Consider the following 13,066-nt stretch of genomic DNA (forward strand, 5'->3'; position numbering starts at 1 on the left):
CTAGGTTCTTATTAACCGCCTGCCCACCGCACTTCTTCAATGCCCGGGGGAAAATGAAATCACGTTAATTTATTCCCGCAGAGTTCATTTTCCCAGGCCGAGTTCCCAGGCCATCCAAGATTGGTCATGAGTCTCTTAAGCAATATACCGCCCATCACGTTCATTCACTTTCATCAGAAGTAGCCCTTCCACGGTTGCTTTAATCTTTTTGGGACACCTTTCCCACCCAGCGCAATGCATGCGCACGCACAAAAAGCAGCACAGCACAGCACTGTAATAACTACACACACAGCACGCCGCTTTCCCCACCAGCCTTACACAACTTCGCCTGTGGGGCGCAGACGCACTACCTCCGGGCTCTCGACTCCACTCAGGCTCTTCGTACATCTGCCGTACGCACTACAACACCTATGCCGTGCACATGTTCCGTCGTGGAAAACAGGATATTTACAACAAACAACTGACAATCATCGGAACAGACAACTTCCTAAGATCCTACTGTTTATTATTCAGGCCAGCTGATACCCGACAACTGGCAACTCCCAAGCAAAGCAAAGGTTCCTGACAGCCTCGTTTTTGCAGCCAGTCAGCCCGACTTGGCCATCGCCACCGCGACTGACGTAGCTTTTAGCCGGTTACCGCCTTCCATTGTACGGCAGATTGACGACGTCGGCCCCGCTTCGCTCCTTGAGGAAATCTGCCCACAGCAGCGGCGGTCGGGCGTATCCTTGCTGGTTGCGTAGGGCCCAGCTAGGCTTGTCGTGGTGCATGAGCTCCACCGCGAAGCCCGAGTTCAGCGCTACCTGCGCACGTCGTGGAAGCTCAGTATTTAAAACAGCCTGTATGTATTTTAAGACAGTCTGTATGTATTAGAAACATTTGCATTAAAAGTCTGGGACATCGTAGGAAACCTCAGAGACACAGACACAGACACAGAGAGAGACACACACACGCAGGCACAAGGATGGCGCTGGTTAAGTTGGTTGTCATGCATACACATATATACAGGTTCAAGGGAACCCCCTCATCTGCTCAGCCTACCCTGCAATACACCGCGAGTATCTCCCGCGTCCTAAGCCCCAATGGAAGTTCCATTACATACATACATACGCCAAAAACACACACAGGTGCGTTTGGACATACGCACGCACATGTATGTGGCAGGTCCCGTACGAACCTGTACAGGCTCCAGAAAGTCCTCGTCACCGCTGAGTAGAACCACCGTGAGCTGCCCCGGATACAGCCGCGCGATGTGCGCATGCTCCGACACGAAGCGGTACAACTCCTGTGGTGCACATGCGGAACATGGATGCCCTTGGAGATGCCGTACTACATGCCAGAGCTTCCGGATGACTGAAGGAATGTTCTCCGATATCACATCACCCTAGTCCACATCACCCTAGCCCACATCACCCTGGCCATTTTAACAAGCCCCATCCACCGCCCACCTTTTTGAGCATGACGTCCGCATTTCGCTTGGGCTCCTGGGCACTTGCCACCAACAGAGTTAGCTCCGGAACCATTTGCTCCACAAAACCCGCATATCGCTTCTGGACAATGCTGAGGCTCTTGGGCGTCACAGCCGCCACAGTGCGGTACTCGACGCGCCCAGGTTCGTAAATGAAATGCTGTTTAATGTACCTGCAGCCGTTAGGTAGAGCGTAGGATAGGGCTCAATTCGTGCGGTCCGTACAGCTTGTGCGGAATGTCTGTCTCCATATTTTGTGATGTCGCTAAGTCTGCTGTCGTTTCACATGTAATCCGTGCTCAACTGCACGAATGCATGCAAAGATACGTGTAAAGTTGAATCGCGGTCGCCGTGCATCAAAATGGGGCGTGTTTCAGACGGGGCTGAGGAAGGTCCGAAAGTAAAGCAAGCCGGGACGGTGAGGAGAAGAGATGACAAGGAGGCGAGACCAGGGCGGTGAGGAGGGGAGGGCAGGCAGGGGAGCTAATGTCCCCTCCTCGAGCAACCTTCTGCCGTACTCTAGCTCCTGAACCACGCCGGCCTCTGCCCCGTCGACAGCCCCGGCCTCTGCCCCCATGCACGACGTACCCCAAAACTTTGGCCGGTGTTAGCACGGAGTCCCAGGGCCCGTTGCCCCTGGGGCATCGCACGTTCTCTATGTCCCACACAATGAGCACCAGCATACGGTGGTCCATTGGGGGCCCCGCAGGCTGTAGCTGGTGCTGCTGCAACTGCTGCCGTTGCTGTTGTGCCGGCCAAGAGCCGAGTTCCTGAGAAGGGGGAACCAGCTGCTGGTCTTTCAACCTTCCTACTGGCTGTATCAGCGCCGTCTGGCGGTCCACGTCCGCGGCTGGCTTACCGAGCCGCTGTTGTTGCTGCTCATGCTGCTGCTGTAGCAGCGTTGGTGGATGTTGTAGCGGCGGTAGCAGCGCACGCTGTGCGGCACCCGCCTGGGATGCAGCAGGCGGCAAGGCTGCACGAGCTGGAGGTGGAGTTGGGATCGTGTTGACAGCAGCTAGCTGATGTATTTTTTGGGGTTGTAAGGAGGGTGAAGGTCCATTCCCAAGAAGGGGGCCTGATGTGGGTATGCCATTTGGCTGGGCTGGGCTGCAGATGCATCCAGGTGGTTGTGTTCCGCTATCTGGAACTGACGCATCGACTAAGGCAGTAATGCCCAAGCCATCGGCCGAAGCGCTTAGGCTGGATCTGGAGTTGTTTCGAGATCCTTGTATTTGGTGATTCATCTCGTGATTTGAGCTGCGTTGTGGCCTTGAGCATTCGTCGCTCGAAGATGCTGCGGCGAGCCCGTCCGGGACGATAATTGGACGCTGCAGGTTGGTGTTCCATGTGTTCGATGTGTTAAGAATTTGAATGGGTTGGTCCTGTTGGGTTATATCGGCAGTGCCGGGCAACCTTGCTGGATTTGCTAGCTCATCGGAAGTGGTTGCCGAGTCCACCGCTTCAAGGGATGACTGTGCACAGCCCATTCTTTAATTATAAGCCTTCATATCCAAAGAGTGGCACGGACACATCCGGAGGACTTGAGGGGAGCGTCTCCAGCAGAAGGACCCGCAACCGCCATCTTTGCACTGTCATCTGCCGTAGCGTTATTCAATGAACCAATCGCATTAGTCTATTTTGCTTCTGCAAATCCAGCAATTTGAAGGCAAGCTTGTAGTACACGTTCTGAACCCAAAAAAAGGTGTTATTCTGTCCTCACAAATTTTCACCAGATTTTTTTAATGATTGGACATTTTCCACGTTGTTTAAGGTGTTACACGCGATACGATTGGTTTAGTAAGTCGAACAACCAATTTGACATGGCAGCTCAGACGGGAGAATACGCACCGGAACTAGAAGCGAAATGCCGTATAAAAAAGCAGCAAACAGATTTTTAGTGGAGTCTATCCTTAACCGTCACTGGAGCCTGATGAGGCGAACACGACGTGTCATCTCCTTCCCAGAATTCTGTTGAGATTACCAATGCCTTGAAGTCTGGAAAATACAAATTTCATACTGATATGGAAGAAGCCGCGTCACGGCCACGTGACCTTTGGTTCCCAAACCGACACAGGCACGCGTCTCGGAGTGTCGTCCGATACGTTAAAGACGGCTCGTTACGAATACTGTGAAGTAAGGATATTTCATTCTTCTATGTGAAGCCTATAACTTCATTTCTTCCAGGTTTCTTAGGAGACCTGAGAAACCCCTGACAGTGTCAAGGTTTTAAGCTTTCGTAAGGCAAGGCCACGCGCCCTTGATGCCACGCGCGCACCTCACAGTTATGCTCCCCCCCATCACGCCACGCAATAAGCGGAACGCTTTGACTGCTGCCCGATTTTGCGCCAACCCACTTACCCAAACTAACCCAAAAGATGGCTGTCTGCTCACTGCTCGTCTGACCGCTCTACATTACCTGAGCCCTTACCTAACCCCAGGGCTAATAGCCCTCGTAACGTAGCACCCGCGGACAATCTCCCCATAACCTAATCTCGATGGGTATACTTCGATACCCTTATCTGTATCACCCAACGCATCCTTTTCCCCACACACGTACACATACTCGTGATAACGTGTGCCCAGTCGCAGCCTCTGTTTTACTCTAGGCAAAGCACAAGCAGTCACGCACGCACCTTATTTGATCAGCATCACGGTCTGCTGGCCACTGTGATGGCGCAGAAACTCCACCCAACGGCACTGCGGCAACAGCTCCACAAAAAAGCCGCCCTCCGCAGCCTCCTACATGCATGCATTTACAAATAATAGGCAAAGCAAAGCAAGGCGCGCGGTGATGCTGATGTAATGCCAAGCCGGTGCAAATGTGTGGCAGAGGTGTTGTGAAGAAGGATGAAATAGCTGATAAGAGGAATCGATACAAAAACGATCATGATGATCAAAAAGTCATGCACAAACCGTAGGCATCGCCATATCCCATAACACGTAATATCGCTCAAGTTACTTCTTTCCGGCCCCAGTCACCTGCCGAATGTCCTGGAAGTGGTCATCCCGGGCCACCAGCGCGATGGTCACTTGGCCAGGGTTCTGCCGGGCGAGCTGCGCGTGCTGAGCCATGAAGCTGCGGACCTCCTATACGGGTACGTGCGAGCGTCCGCGGCGGCAACGGTGCCGGCAGTGAGTGGCAAGGGAGCGCGGCGGATAATTAATAAATGATGACTGCGCGTGGATGGGCTTAAGAAATAAATAAATAAATAAGTAAACAATAAATAAATAAAGGCAAGACACGGACCTGGACACGCGCGTGGCGACTGAAGTTCCATGTTACCTGGCCTCCCCGGGCTATAATTCCCCTGCGATCACTTAAGTTCATTCCCAAGCGAAAGCTCCATTCCCCGCTAGGCGCCAGTTACGTAGCCGGTCCCCCGCCTTGGTGGAGTTGGTCAATGGTCACCTACCATGCAAGGCTCATGCATGCTCAGATCAAATCCATTTGCACGGTTGGCTGCTGGTCCGTCGGTTGCCCGGTCCTACCCAGCAGGTACGGAACCCTAGAACGGCGTCGGTGGCCCCTACCGATCATATGTCTACCGACTGCCTGAGTGCCTGGCTGGCTGGCTGGCTGCCTACCTGGCCTCCCCCTCACCTACTTCCTGTCCTCCTCACACAGATACGTGCCCACCCCACGCCATCCTTTACCCCTGCACGCACTCACAAACAAAAAGTCAACAGCAGGGCCCTTCCCCCCCCCCCTCCCCACTATCAGCCTATCCTTGGCATCCGCTTCACTCGTTCGAGGTTCGTCTCCCCCCTTCCCCCCTCCACCTAACGCATTCAATTGTACCTTGGCAAGTACCGTGCTGGTCTTGTCCTTCGCCGCCAACATCAGACTCACATTGGGGACCGCCTGCGGGGGCCCGGAATCAACGGAGACGCCATTGGGGCGCATATTGCATGGGGCGTTCAGGGATGGTTGATCTGGCAAACAGGAAAGAAAACATAGAGCAACGCCGGACGTCGGTTTTACTGGAGTAGTGCAGCTGTGTAGTCACAAGGCCTTACAATTTCTCCCAAAAGCCCGGATCCCGGGATCTACCTCCCTCCCCGTCCTGCCCTGAACAAGTGCTTAACCGCCATCACCATACATATCAAACATATTACCAGGTAGTTTCGGGCCGCGGTTGTCGGGCCTTGGTGGAAGAATAACAGTGCTTGTAACAATGCGTGCTTAACAAGTCGATAGACACGGCACATGAAAGGTACGACACAGAAAGCACATGAGAACTGACGCACCAGCTCTACAAAGCGCTCGTGGAACCTTAGCAGCGTGCGCAGGGTCGCCGCCGAGAGTGCTGCAACCGTGCGATACTCGATGCGGCCCTTGCTGTACACAAAGTGCTGCTTCAGGTACCTGGTGCAGTGCAGGGGCCCGGGGAGGGGAGGGGAGGGCGTTCCGGGGTCGAGCTCGCAAGGCGGCAGGATAGTAGGGGCATGGCGAGGGGAGGTTGTAGGTTGTATCATGAGAGGCTGAAGGATGTCGGCTTTATAGCACGACGGGGAGCATGGCGGCCAGCCCGTAGGCGCGGAAGCGCATGTACTCGGCAGCATGCGGGTTTCAAAACACAAAAGGGTTCACTTCTCCACTATAGCCCTTTCCTAATAAATTCCTTTATTTGATTCCCTTATACCACGTGCAGCTCGTGGGGCCCGTGCAGAGTCCCTCATCCATCTGGGACAGGGTGTCCCGCTCCGCTTCCAAGCCCCCCACTCACCCTAGGACGTGCTGGGGGGACAGAGGGTGTTTCCAGGGCGGCTGTTGTTGCTGTTGCTGTTGTTGCTGTTGCTGCTGTTGTTGCTGCTGCTGTTGCTGCTGTTGCTGCTGCTGTTGCTGCAGCTGCTTGGGGACGCTGTTGCTGCCGCCGTTGTTGGTATTGCTGTTGTTGGGGTTTCCCTGGACCGTGCCTCTTGTCTCTTTCCTCTTTTTATTTTTCTTCGTCTTCTTCTTCTTCTTCCCCATGCTGTTTCCCCCCAGCATGGGGCAGCGCACGTGCTCGATGTCCCAGACGATAAGAACTAGCTTGCGGCCATCTGCCAAAGTTACGGGTGACGCCGAAAGGGACGCACCGGCGCGGGAGAGAGGTGCTTCAAATTCCGCAACACGCTCAACTTGGATTGTGGTAGCTTCCTCTCCGGGCAGCTGCGGCTCAAGTCTCCTCAAGCCAGGGGATGCCGGTCCGCTGGATAGAGTTTGGGATCCACCATCAGACTGTGAGTCCGTGGCTTTGGCGCGCTTTGACGCCGATTGATGCAGAACGCCTGATTTTTGCTGGCTCGATAGGATGGGTGACGCGAAGGCTCCCAAATGCTCCTCTTTGCGGGCTGGTTGCGGCAAGATGGCTGGTTCAAGTGCGCCAACCGAAGCAACGCCCGGAACAGTGTTCGGGAGGTCTACAACAACAAGGTCCCATCCTGCCAGGCTGATGGGATGCTTAACTTGCGCCAATCCTCGAGAGGAGCCGTTGGGAGGCCGAGCACGCAAATGGTTCGATGTTGCTGCGTCGGACTGTCCAGCGCTGGTAGTGCCTGGAAGCTGGCCAGTACAGTTACTACCACTGATATCAACTTGTTCCGACCCGAGGGGCAAACGCGTCTCAGCGCCTACTGTAGGGGTATCCAATCGTTCAGGAACCGAGCTCGCGCAACCCATCTTACAGAATAAGTTGATAATACGAATAAATGATTGGGTAACATGCCAAGATCATTTGCATTATTCAAGAACAGTACAGCGAGATGAATACGACTCACATGTTATCATCAATATAGCATGGTAACCATATGGTGAATTCACAATATAAATAAAACTGTAAGTACAGTAGGGAGAACAACTGCGCCAAAACGACACAGTACTCGTACGGCGTAACGGTACCACGACTTTTGGAAGCGGCTCTTCAAAGAAAGCAGGTAAATCTGCAGGCGATCATTTACTAAAATGACCTTATCTGCAAGATTATGTTTATATTCTATGCATTACGTGGCTGGGTGTCACACCTTCACTTTGCTTGAAAACAGGCACATGGCAAGGACAACAGCAAGGGATGGATCAAGATTTTAGTATTTGATACGTAAGGCCCTATTTTGTGCGGATTGTACTTGCTCCCTGGTATGCGGGACATCTAGCTGCTCGTAACTTGGCTAGATTTGCGTCATATGTTTTTTGCTGTCCTGACATTTACAAGTGCGGCTATCTCGAATCTTGACTTTATTGTCTTGCAGTTTTTCAACTCCACTGACATTTGCAGCGATTCCCCGAGGCATGCAATGGAGGCCGCCTGCTGCGCAGGGCCACCTCTCGCCGCCGCGATGGTGGCTCCCACCGATGCGGCAAGGAACTTACCCTGGCGCAAAGCCCAGAACGCATGCCGCGCCAGTGCCTCAACTTATGGCTCCTGGTGTCGAAGTGTTTAAAAATGCCGTGCCCGGACGTGCCCGTACACTTGTTTGGCGTAACAGGAATAGCTTCGCTGTTCTCTTTCGTCTTCTGCAAAGCCCACACGTTGCTTAGTTATCCATTTGGGGCACCGCGAATTTTCTGTTTTGCTTTAAGGCGTTGGGCTTGGCAGGAAAGCTTTCTCAAGCGCTACAGGGCGCTACCATCTACATTACAAACATCTCACGCCTGCCTCCTGCGAAACAACCAGAAATGAAGGCAGCTGACGGGTTTGCGGGGTCACCGGGCCGCACTACCTTGCTGGTTCAGGACTTGGCCAGCTTGGGGCTTTCAGCAGACAGCATGAACCGATCCGCAGGACCTGTAAGCTTGGCATGTTTTCGTCTGTGGCCTGTGGCAATCTCCTGGCAACCGTCCTCTGTCCGCTCTCTGTCGACGAAAATTTTCCCACTGTGCGTCGTTCTGCACTTGCAGGACTTCTGTGAGGTCCTTATTGGTTTCCTGGAGCCCTCCGATAGGCCCCAGCTTCAGGTAAGGTTCCTGTTGTTATCCGTGCACTTTTGTCCCGTATTGACAGTTTGCGATGATGGGAGAGCTTGCGATTGACCAGCGCAGGCTGAGGCTGCTCTGAGGCTGGCAAGTCTTGCGTTCAGCTTATCCGACGATGTAAAGCTTCGCGTCTACCGTAAGGTGGTGCCCATCTGCGTCAGTCTCATAAGTTCAGCCCCTGGTTCGACCGACCCTGACCTTCAGGAGCAGGTATGGATCAGGCAATTAGGAACTTCCATGCATGCTGACCAGTACTAACTTTGGGTGACTGTTTTCTCACAGGCAGTTGGGGCGTTGGGTGAAATCGCCAATGACTCGCCCAAGTGGCGCGACTACGCGCTCGATAGCAACGTTCTGCCGCCACTGCTAGACCTGCTCAAGCGCGACGTGAAGCTGTCCACGCTTCGCGTCGCATCGCGAACGCTTTTTTTGTTTTGTAAGGGAGGGCCATCTCCTCGTTTGCTGGTAAGTTTGGGGATGGGTTGACTACCTGTTGCAGCGGTTTGCACTCTTCCCACTCCCAGTATCACAGCCTCCTTGTCGGGTCAGCCGTTTAATTTGTCATGCCTACAGGATAAGCAAACGCTGCCGGCAATTGCTCGCCTCGTCGACCACAGCGACGGAGAAGTTATCACCGAAGCGTGTTGGGCCTTGGCGGACCTTTCTAAAGGCAACTATGCGAGTAGCTACGTCGACGAAATTATTGAATTAGGAATCTGTCGCCGCCTTCCTGAGCTCCTAAAGTAAGGTGGATTGCTTGTTGCTGCGTGATTTGGGTCCCGGACAGTTTGCAGAGCAATGCTTGTTGCGCGGGGGGACTTGCAGCTTGCGTCTCGGAAAAAGCCGCTGGATGGAACCGCGAAAACATGTGCTTGAAAACATGTGCGACTACCTTGAGCAGTATATACATTTGACTTTTGTTTCACCGCAGACATCCGTCGCCGTATGTGGTCCTCGCGGCGCTAAGCCTCGCGAGCCACATCGCGGCTGGCAGCGCCAAGCAGACCCAAGCGGTGATCGACTGCGGCGCGCTAAGCTGCCTAGTTGTCCTCTTTGCCAACCCCAAGGACAGCATCAAAGAGGAGGTGGGTCTATTAATTCAGCTGCTTTTTTTCTCATTTCGGTTCGCTACAGCAGTAGCATTAGCCACGGAAGCTCCAGTCCTGCTTTAACAATCATCGCCTCTTAAATTTTGGGACTTACGTGTTCCTGCTGGGGTCGTCAAGTACGGACGCGTACGACACTTGCCCTGCATGCAGCGGATCGTGGTATCATATATCTTTGCCCAATTGCATAGTTTCCACGCGGGCCACTCGTATGCGTGTTGAAGCACAAACAACGATTTTCCTTAAATGGGATGACCTGAGTTGACCCCGATGCACTTAGGTAGCTTAAATCTGAAGTGTTGGTATTTGATATTGATACGCGGATACTGCCTGGGCGGTAGGGAGGGAGGGAGGTATGGCATTCTGCCTATGTTTTTAGCAGGGGCTCTGCGATGGCTGTTTGCACCATGGCAAGCTCTTTAGTGCGCGCGTGTTCGGACTCGTGACTCCAATGCTTGATTAAGAGTAAATGGGTTTTGCTACAGACGGGAAAGATTTCCACAACTAAAACCCCCGGTTTTGCCTGCTCCGAGTCTTCTCCTGTACGGCTGGAAGAATTGAGCTGGTACGTATCCTGCGCTGCATCCGCATTCGCATCCGAATTCACATCCGAATTCACATCCGCATCCGCATCCGCATGGTAAAAGAGTCCTATGATCCTGCGATACTTGTTTCTAGTTGGTAGTTGCATTGAAGCGATGTATTGAAAAGCCAACCTGCCACATGGTGGCTGCTCGCAGGCATGCTTTGCCGTGTCCAACATCATGGCCGGCACCAAGGATCAAATCCAGTCGGCCATCGATGCAGGGCTTATTCCGCCGCTCGTTGAACTGATGTCGAACCCGAACATCAACGTCAGAAGGGAGGCAGCTATCGCGCTGTGCAACGCGACGCCGGCCAGCAGCATGGCGCAGATCGCGTTTCTGGTGCAGAATGGTGCGATCAGTGCGTTTTGTGATTTGCTCGCTGTCGCGGACGAGGTCATTGTCAGGACCGCTCTAGAGGGCTTGGAAAACATCCTCAAGGCCGGTCAACAGCAGGCGAGCAGCAACTCGTCGGGCGGCGCGGAGGTAACAAACCCCTTCGCTCAGTTAATCCTGGACGCGGAAGATCTCTGCACTAAGATCGAGCACGCACAAGACCACCCGAACGAGGACCTGTACTTGAAAGCGCACGGCATCGCCATAACGTATTTGAGCGCGGAGAGTGACTAACCTGCTTGGGGGTTAGACGGATCCGGTTATGCAAATCCCGCCATGCAGTAATCCGAACCTCATCGGCAAAAGCCAGAAAGCAGGCAGCTACGCAGGTCGGCAGGCAGCAGGCAGCCTGGCAGGAGAACCTAACGTGAGCAGATTAGATTACTTGCATTTTTAAAACGTTTCCTATTTCTATCAAGTTTGGCCAGAAATGTTTTAGTGTTCAATATTAGGCTTTGTGCACTGACAGGTTGCAAAAGTAATGATTTCTAATGGTATACCTCCAGATCTGGATCTATCTGGTGTCTATCTGCTAGTTCTGCCAGATCTTCTTGCGACATACCAAAACCATTAACATATTATTAAATATTAGGTCATTTCCGGCTTCTCCTAAGGCTGGTGCGTGATGGTGGTGATAGTCCCGTCCGTGAGGGTGGAGCTGGGATGGGAATCTCTCCTGGATGGATTACATCGTTCGAAGGCAGCAGGCGGAACGAGGAGTGTCTTTGGGAGAAGAAGACGTAGGGGTGAAAACGAAGGGGTAAGTGCATTTCGTTCTCATTCCTTGATGAAGAGTCTTAGCAGGATGGATTGCCCGCGTCAGCCTTTTGCACAAGTTTTGCAAGTTCCGCACAAATGTGAGGTCCATCCGTAAAGGCCAGGGGGGGACCCAAGGACGGTCAATAGCCATTATTGTGGGCCACCGAGTCAGTGGGCCACGTGTTGACGCCCTTTCCCGCTCGCCTGGGCTCATTCATGAGCTTTAACGTAGGCATAAGGAAAGGTCCATAAGGAAATTTATTCAATTTAGGCTTTCGATGATATTTAAGCAAGTTACATGTAATTCCTCGTGCATGCACCTGCCGCTTTCATTTGTATCCCTCCGGTGGTTCGTCTGCATGATTTGCCTGGTGATGAGCCTGGGGTACATGGGATTCTGTGCAGATTTCCTTCGTCGTAGGGGAATGCACGTGGTGGCCCCAACCCATCCACCATCACCACCACCACATCTACCCACAACGGAGGCACGTGGTGTCGGATGGATTGTGCGGCTTGCCATGTCCTCCCATGAACCGTTCGCCCTTTCCTGCCTGGCAGGTGTGTCAGGTAATGTCAGGTGTGGCCATGCCTTGCCAGGCTGCAATCTTACGTATGTCTATATTAAGCAGCTCCTATGGATTTCTTTTGTAATTTTTATACAGTTACGGGTTTACGCACGTGCACATCTAGTTAGTTCCTTTCCAGGCGTGAAACGTTGCTCTCTGGCTGTTCCTAACAGCAGGGGGCTGCGAGAACGGTATACACGTACACAAAGCTGTCGGTAGCATTCACTTGGCAACAAAGCCGTTGCCGTACCTACATTTCCGAAGCCCGTCAACATATCTATACCTACAGTGATAGCAGACAGCGCTGGATTCAGTGCAGCAAAAGATGAGGCAAAGACTGGAAAGCTGCATGCTGCGTGTGCTATCGCCGTAAGATGGCTAGGAGATTAATGAAGCAGATTAAGAAAGTGGGTTTTGGATGTGTTGAACGGTTCCAAGAGTCGCTACAGGTTAGGATTTCAGTACATCCTATATCTACTTGCCTTTCGTCTCCTTACAAAAACAATAGCGCATAGGTTGGATGTTGGCACCCGGTCCCGAAACCCAACCTTGCATGGCGCGAATACGAGAATATAGCCCATGCCACAGGTTAGTTATGCTTGCGCGACGTGGCGCGTATGGCGATTGAACCTGAAGCCGAACGTATAGCCGCATTCCCGCGCACCCAGCCAAGAACAGTAGCAAGCAACGGCAAGCATCCCACAAAATATGCGTCTGCAGTTGCGATAAGTAATCGCAAGCCCTAGAAAAAGACGCTTGGCTTGGCGGCCCAGGGCGGGACTGCCAAGCAGATAGAGCTATGGTACATGCCGGGCCCCACCGTTGTGCGTCAGTCTTGATGCGAGAGAGATCAATCATTGCGCGAGAACGCTCGCCTCCCGAAATCGCCGTCCTCGACAGCTAATTAAAGGCCACGCTGACAGACCACGTGACACGTACAAGCTTGTCATGTCATTAATTTGAGTTCAAGCACGGCGTTATTTAGGGACATCAGCAAAATTCACTCACTCACAACTCACTCACTTACTCACCTTCAGGCAAAACACCCTCCAGCACTATCGGCAACGTCTCGTAATCCATCCTCACAAAAGCTGGCCAATCATGTAATGCAAGCACGGCAATACGGAGGAAAAGTGTACACCGCAACCCTTGGGCTTGCAGAATGCCGTACATGCACTCCAGGGATCTGCAACTGACTCACTCCATTCAGTACGGCATAATACGGCATTCCGGTG

At 52.9% G+C, this 13,066-nt stretch overlaps 2 protein-coding genes across 2 annotated transcripts; one reads left to right on the plus strand and one right to left on the minus strand.

Annotated features, from left to right (window-relative positions):
• Nucleotides 1-635: 635 nt before the first annotated feature.
• VOLCADRAFT_97315 (uncharacterized protein) lies at nt 636-7,130 on the minus strand (the record flags this gene model as incomplete). The annotated part of the gene is made up of 10 exons (XM_002956352.1): nt 636-803; nt 1,178-1,285; nt 1,449-1,641; nt 2,057-2,418; nt 4,448-4,555; nt 5,268-5,330; nt 5,717-5,834; nt 6,196-6,206; nt 6,471-6,511; nt 6,548-7,130. 10 exons carry the CDS (start codon nt 7,128-7,130, stop codon nt 636-638), a joined length of 1,755 nt encoding a protein of 584 aa, XP_002956398.1.
• A 993-nt stretch (nt 7,131-8,123) lies between these two features.
• On the plus strand, nt 8,124-10,740 carry VOLCADRAFT_97316 (uncharacterized protein; the record flags this gene model as incomplete). Its single annotated transcript, XM_002956294.1, has 6 exons — nt 8,124-8,234; nt 8,346-8,402; nt 8,703-8,885; nt 8,994-9,163; nt 9,352-9,505; nt 10,267-10,740. The coding sequence occupies 6 exons, from the start codon at nt 8,124-8,126 to the stop codon at nt 10,738-10,740; spliced, it is 1,149 nt and encodes a 382-aa protein (XP_002956340.1).
• Between the last annotated feature and the right edge of the window lie 2,326 nt (nt 10,741-13,066).

Source organism: Volvox carteri, assembly GCF_000143455.1.
Source record: "Volvox carteri f. nagariensis unplaced genomic scaffold VOLCAscaffold_60, whole genome shotgun sequence".
Taxonomy (NCBI): domain Eukaryota; kingdom Viridiplantae; phylum Chlorophyta; class Chlorophyceae; order Chlamydomonadales; family Volvocaceae; genus Volvox; species Volvox carteri.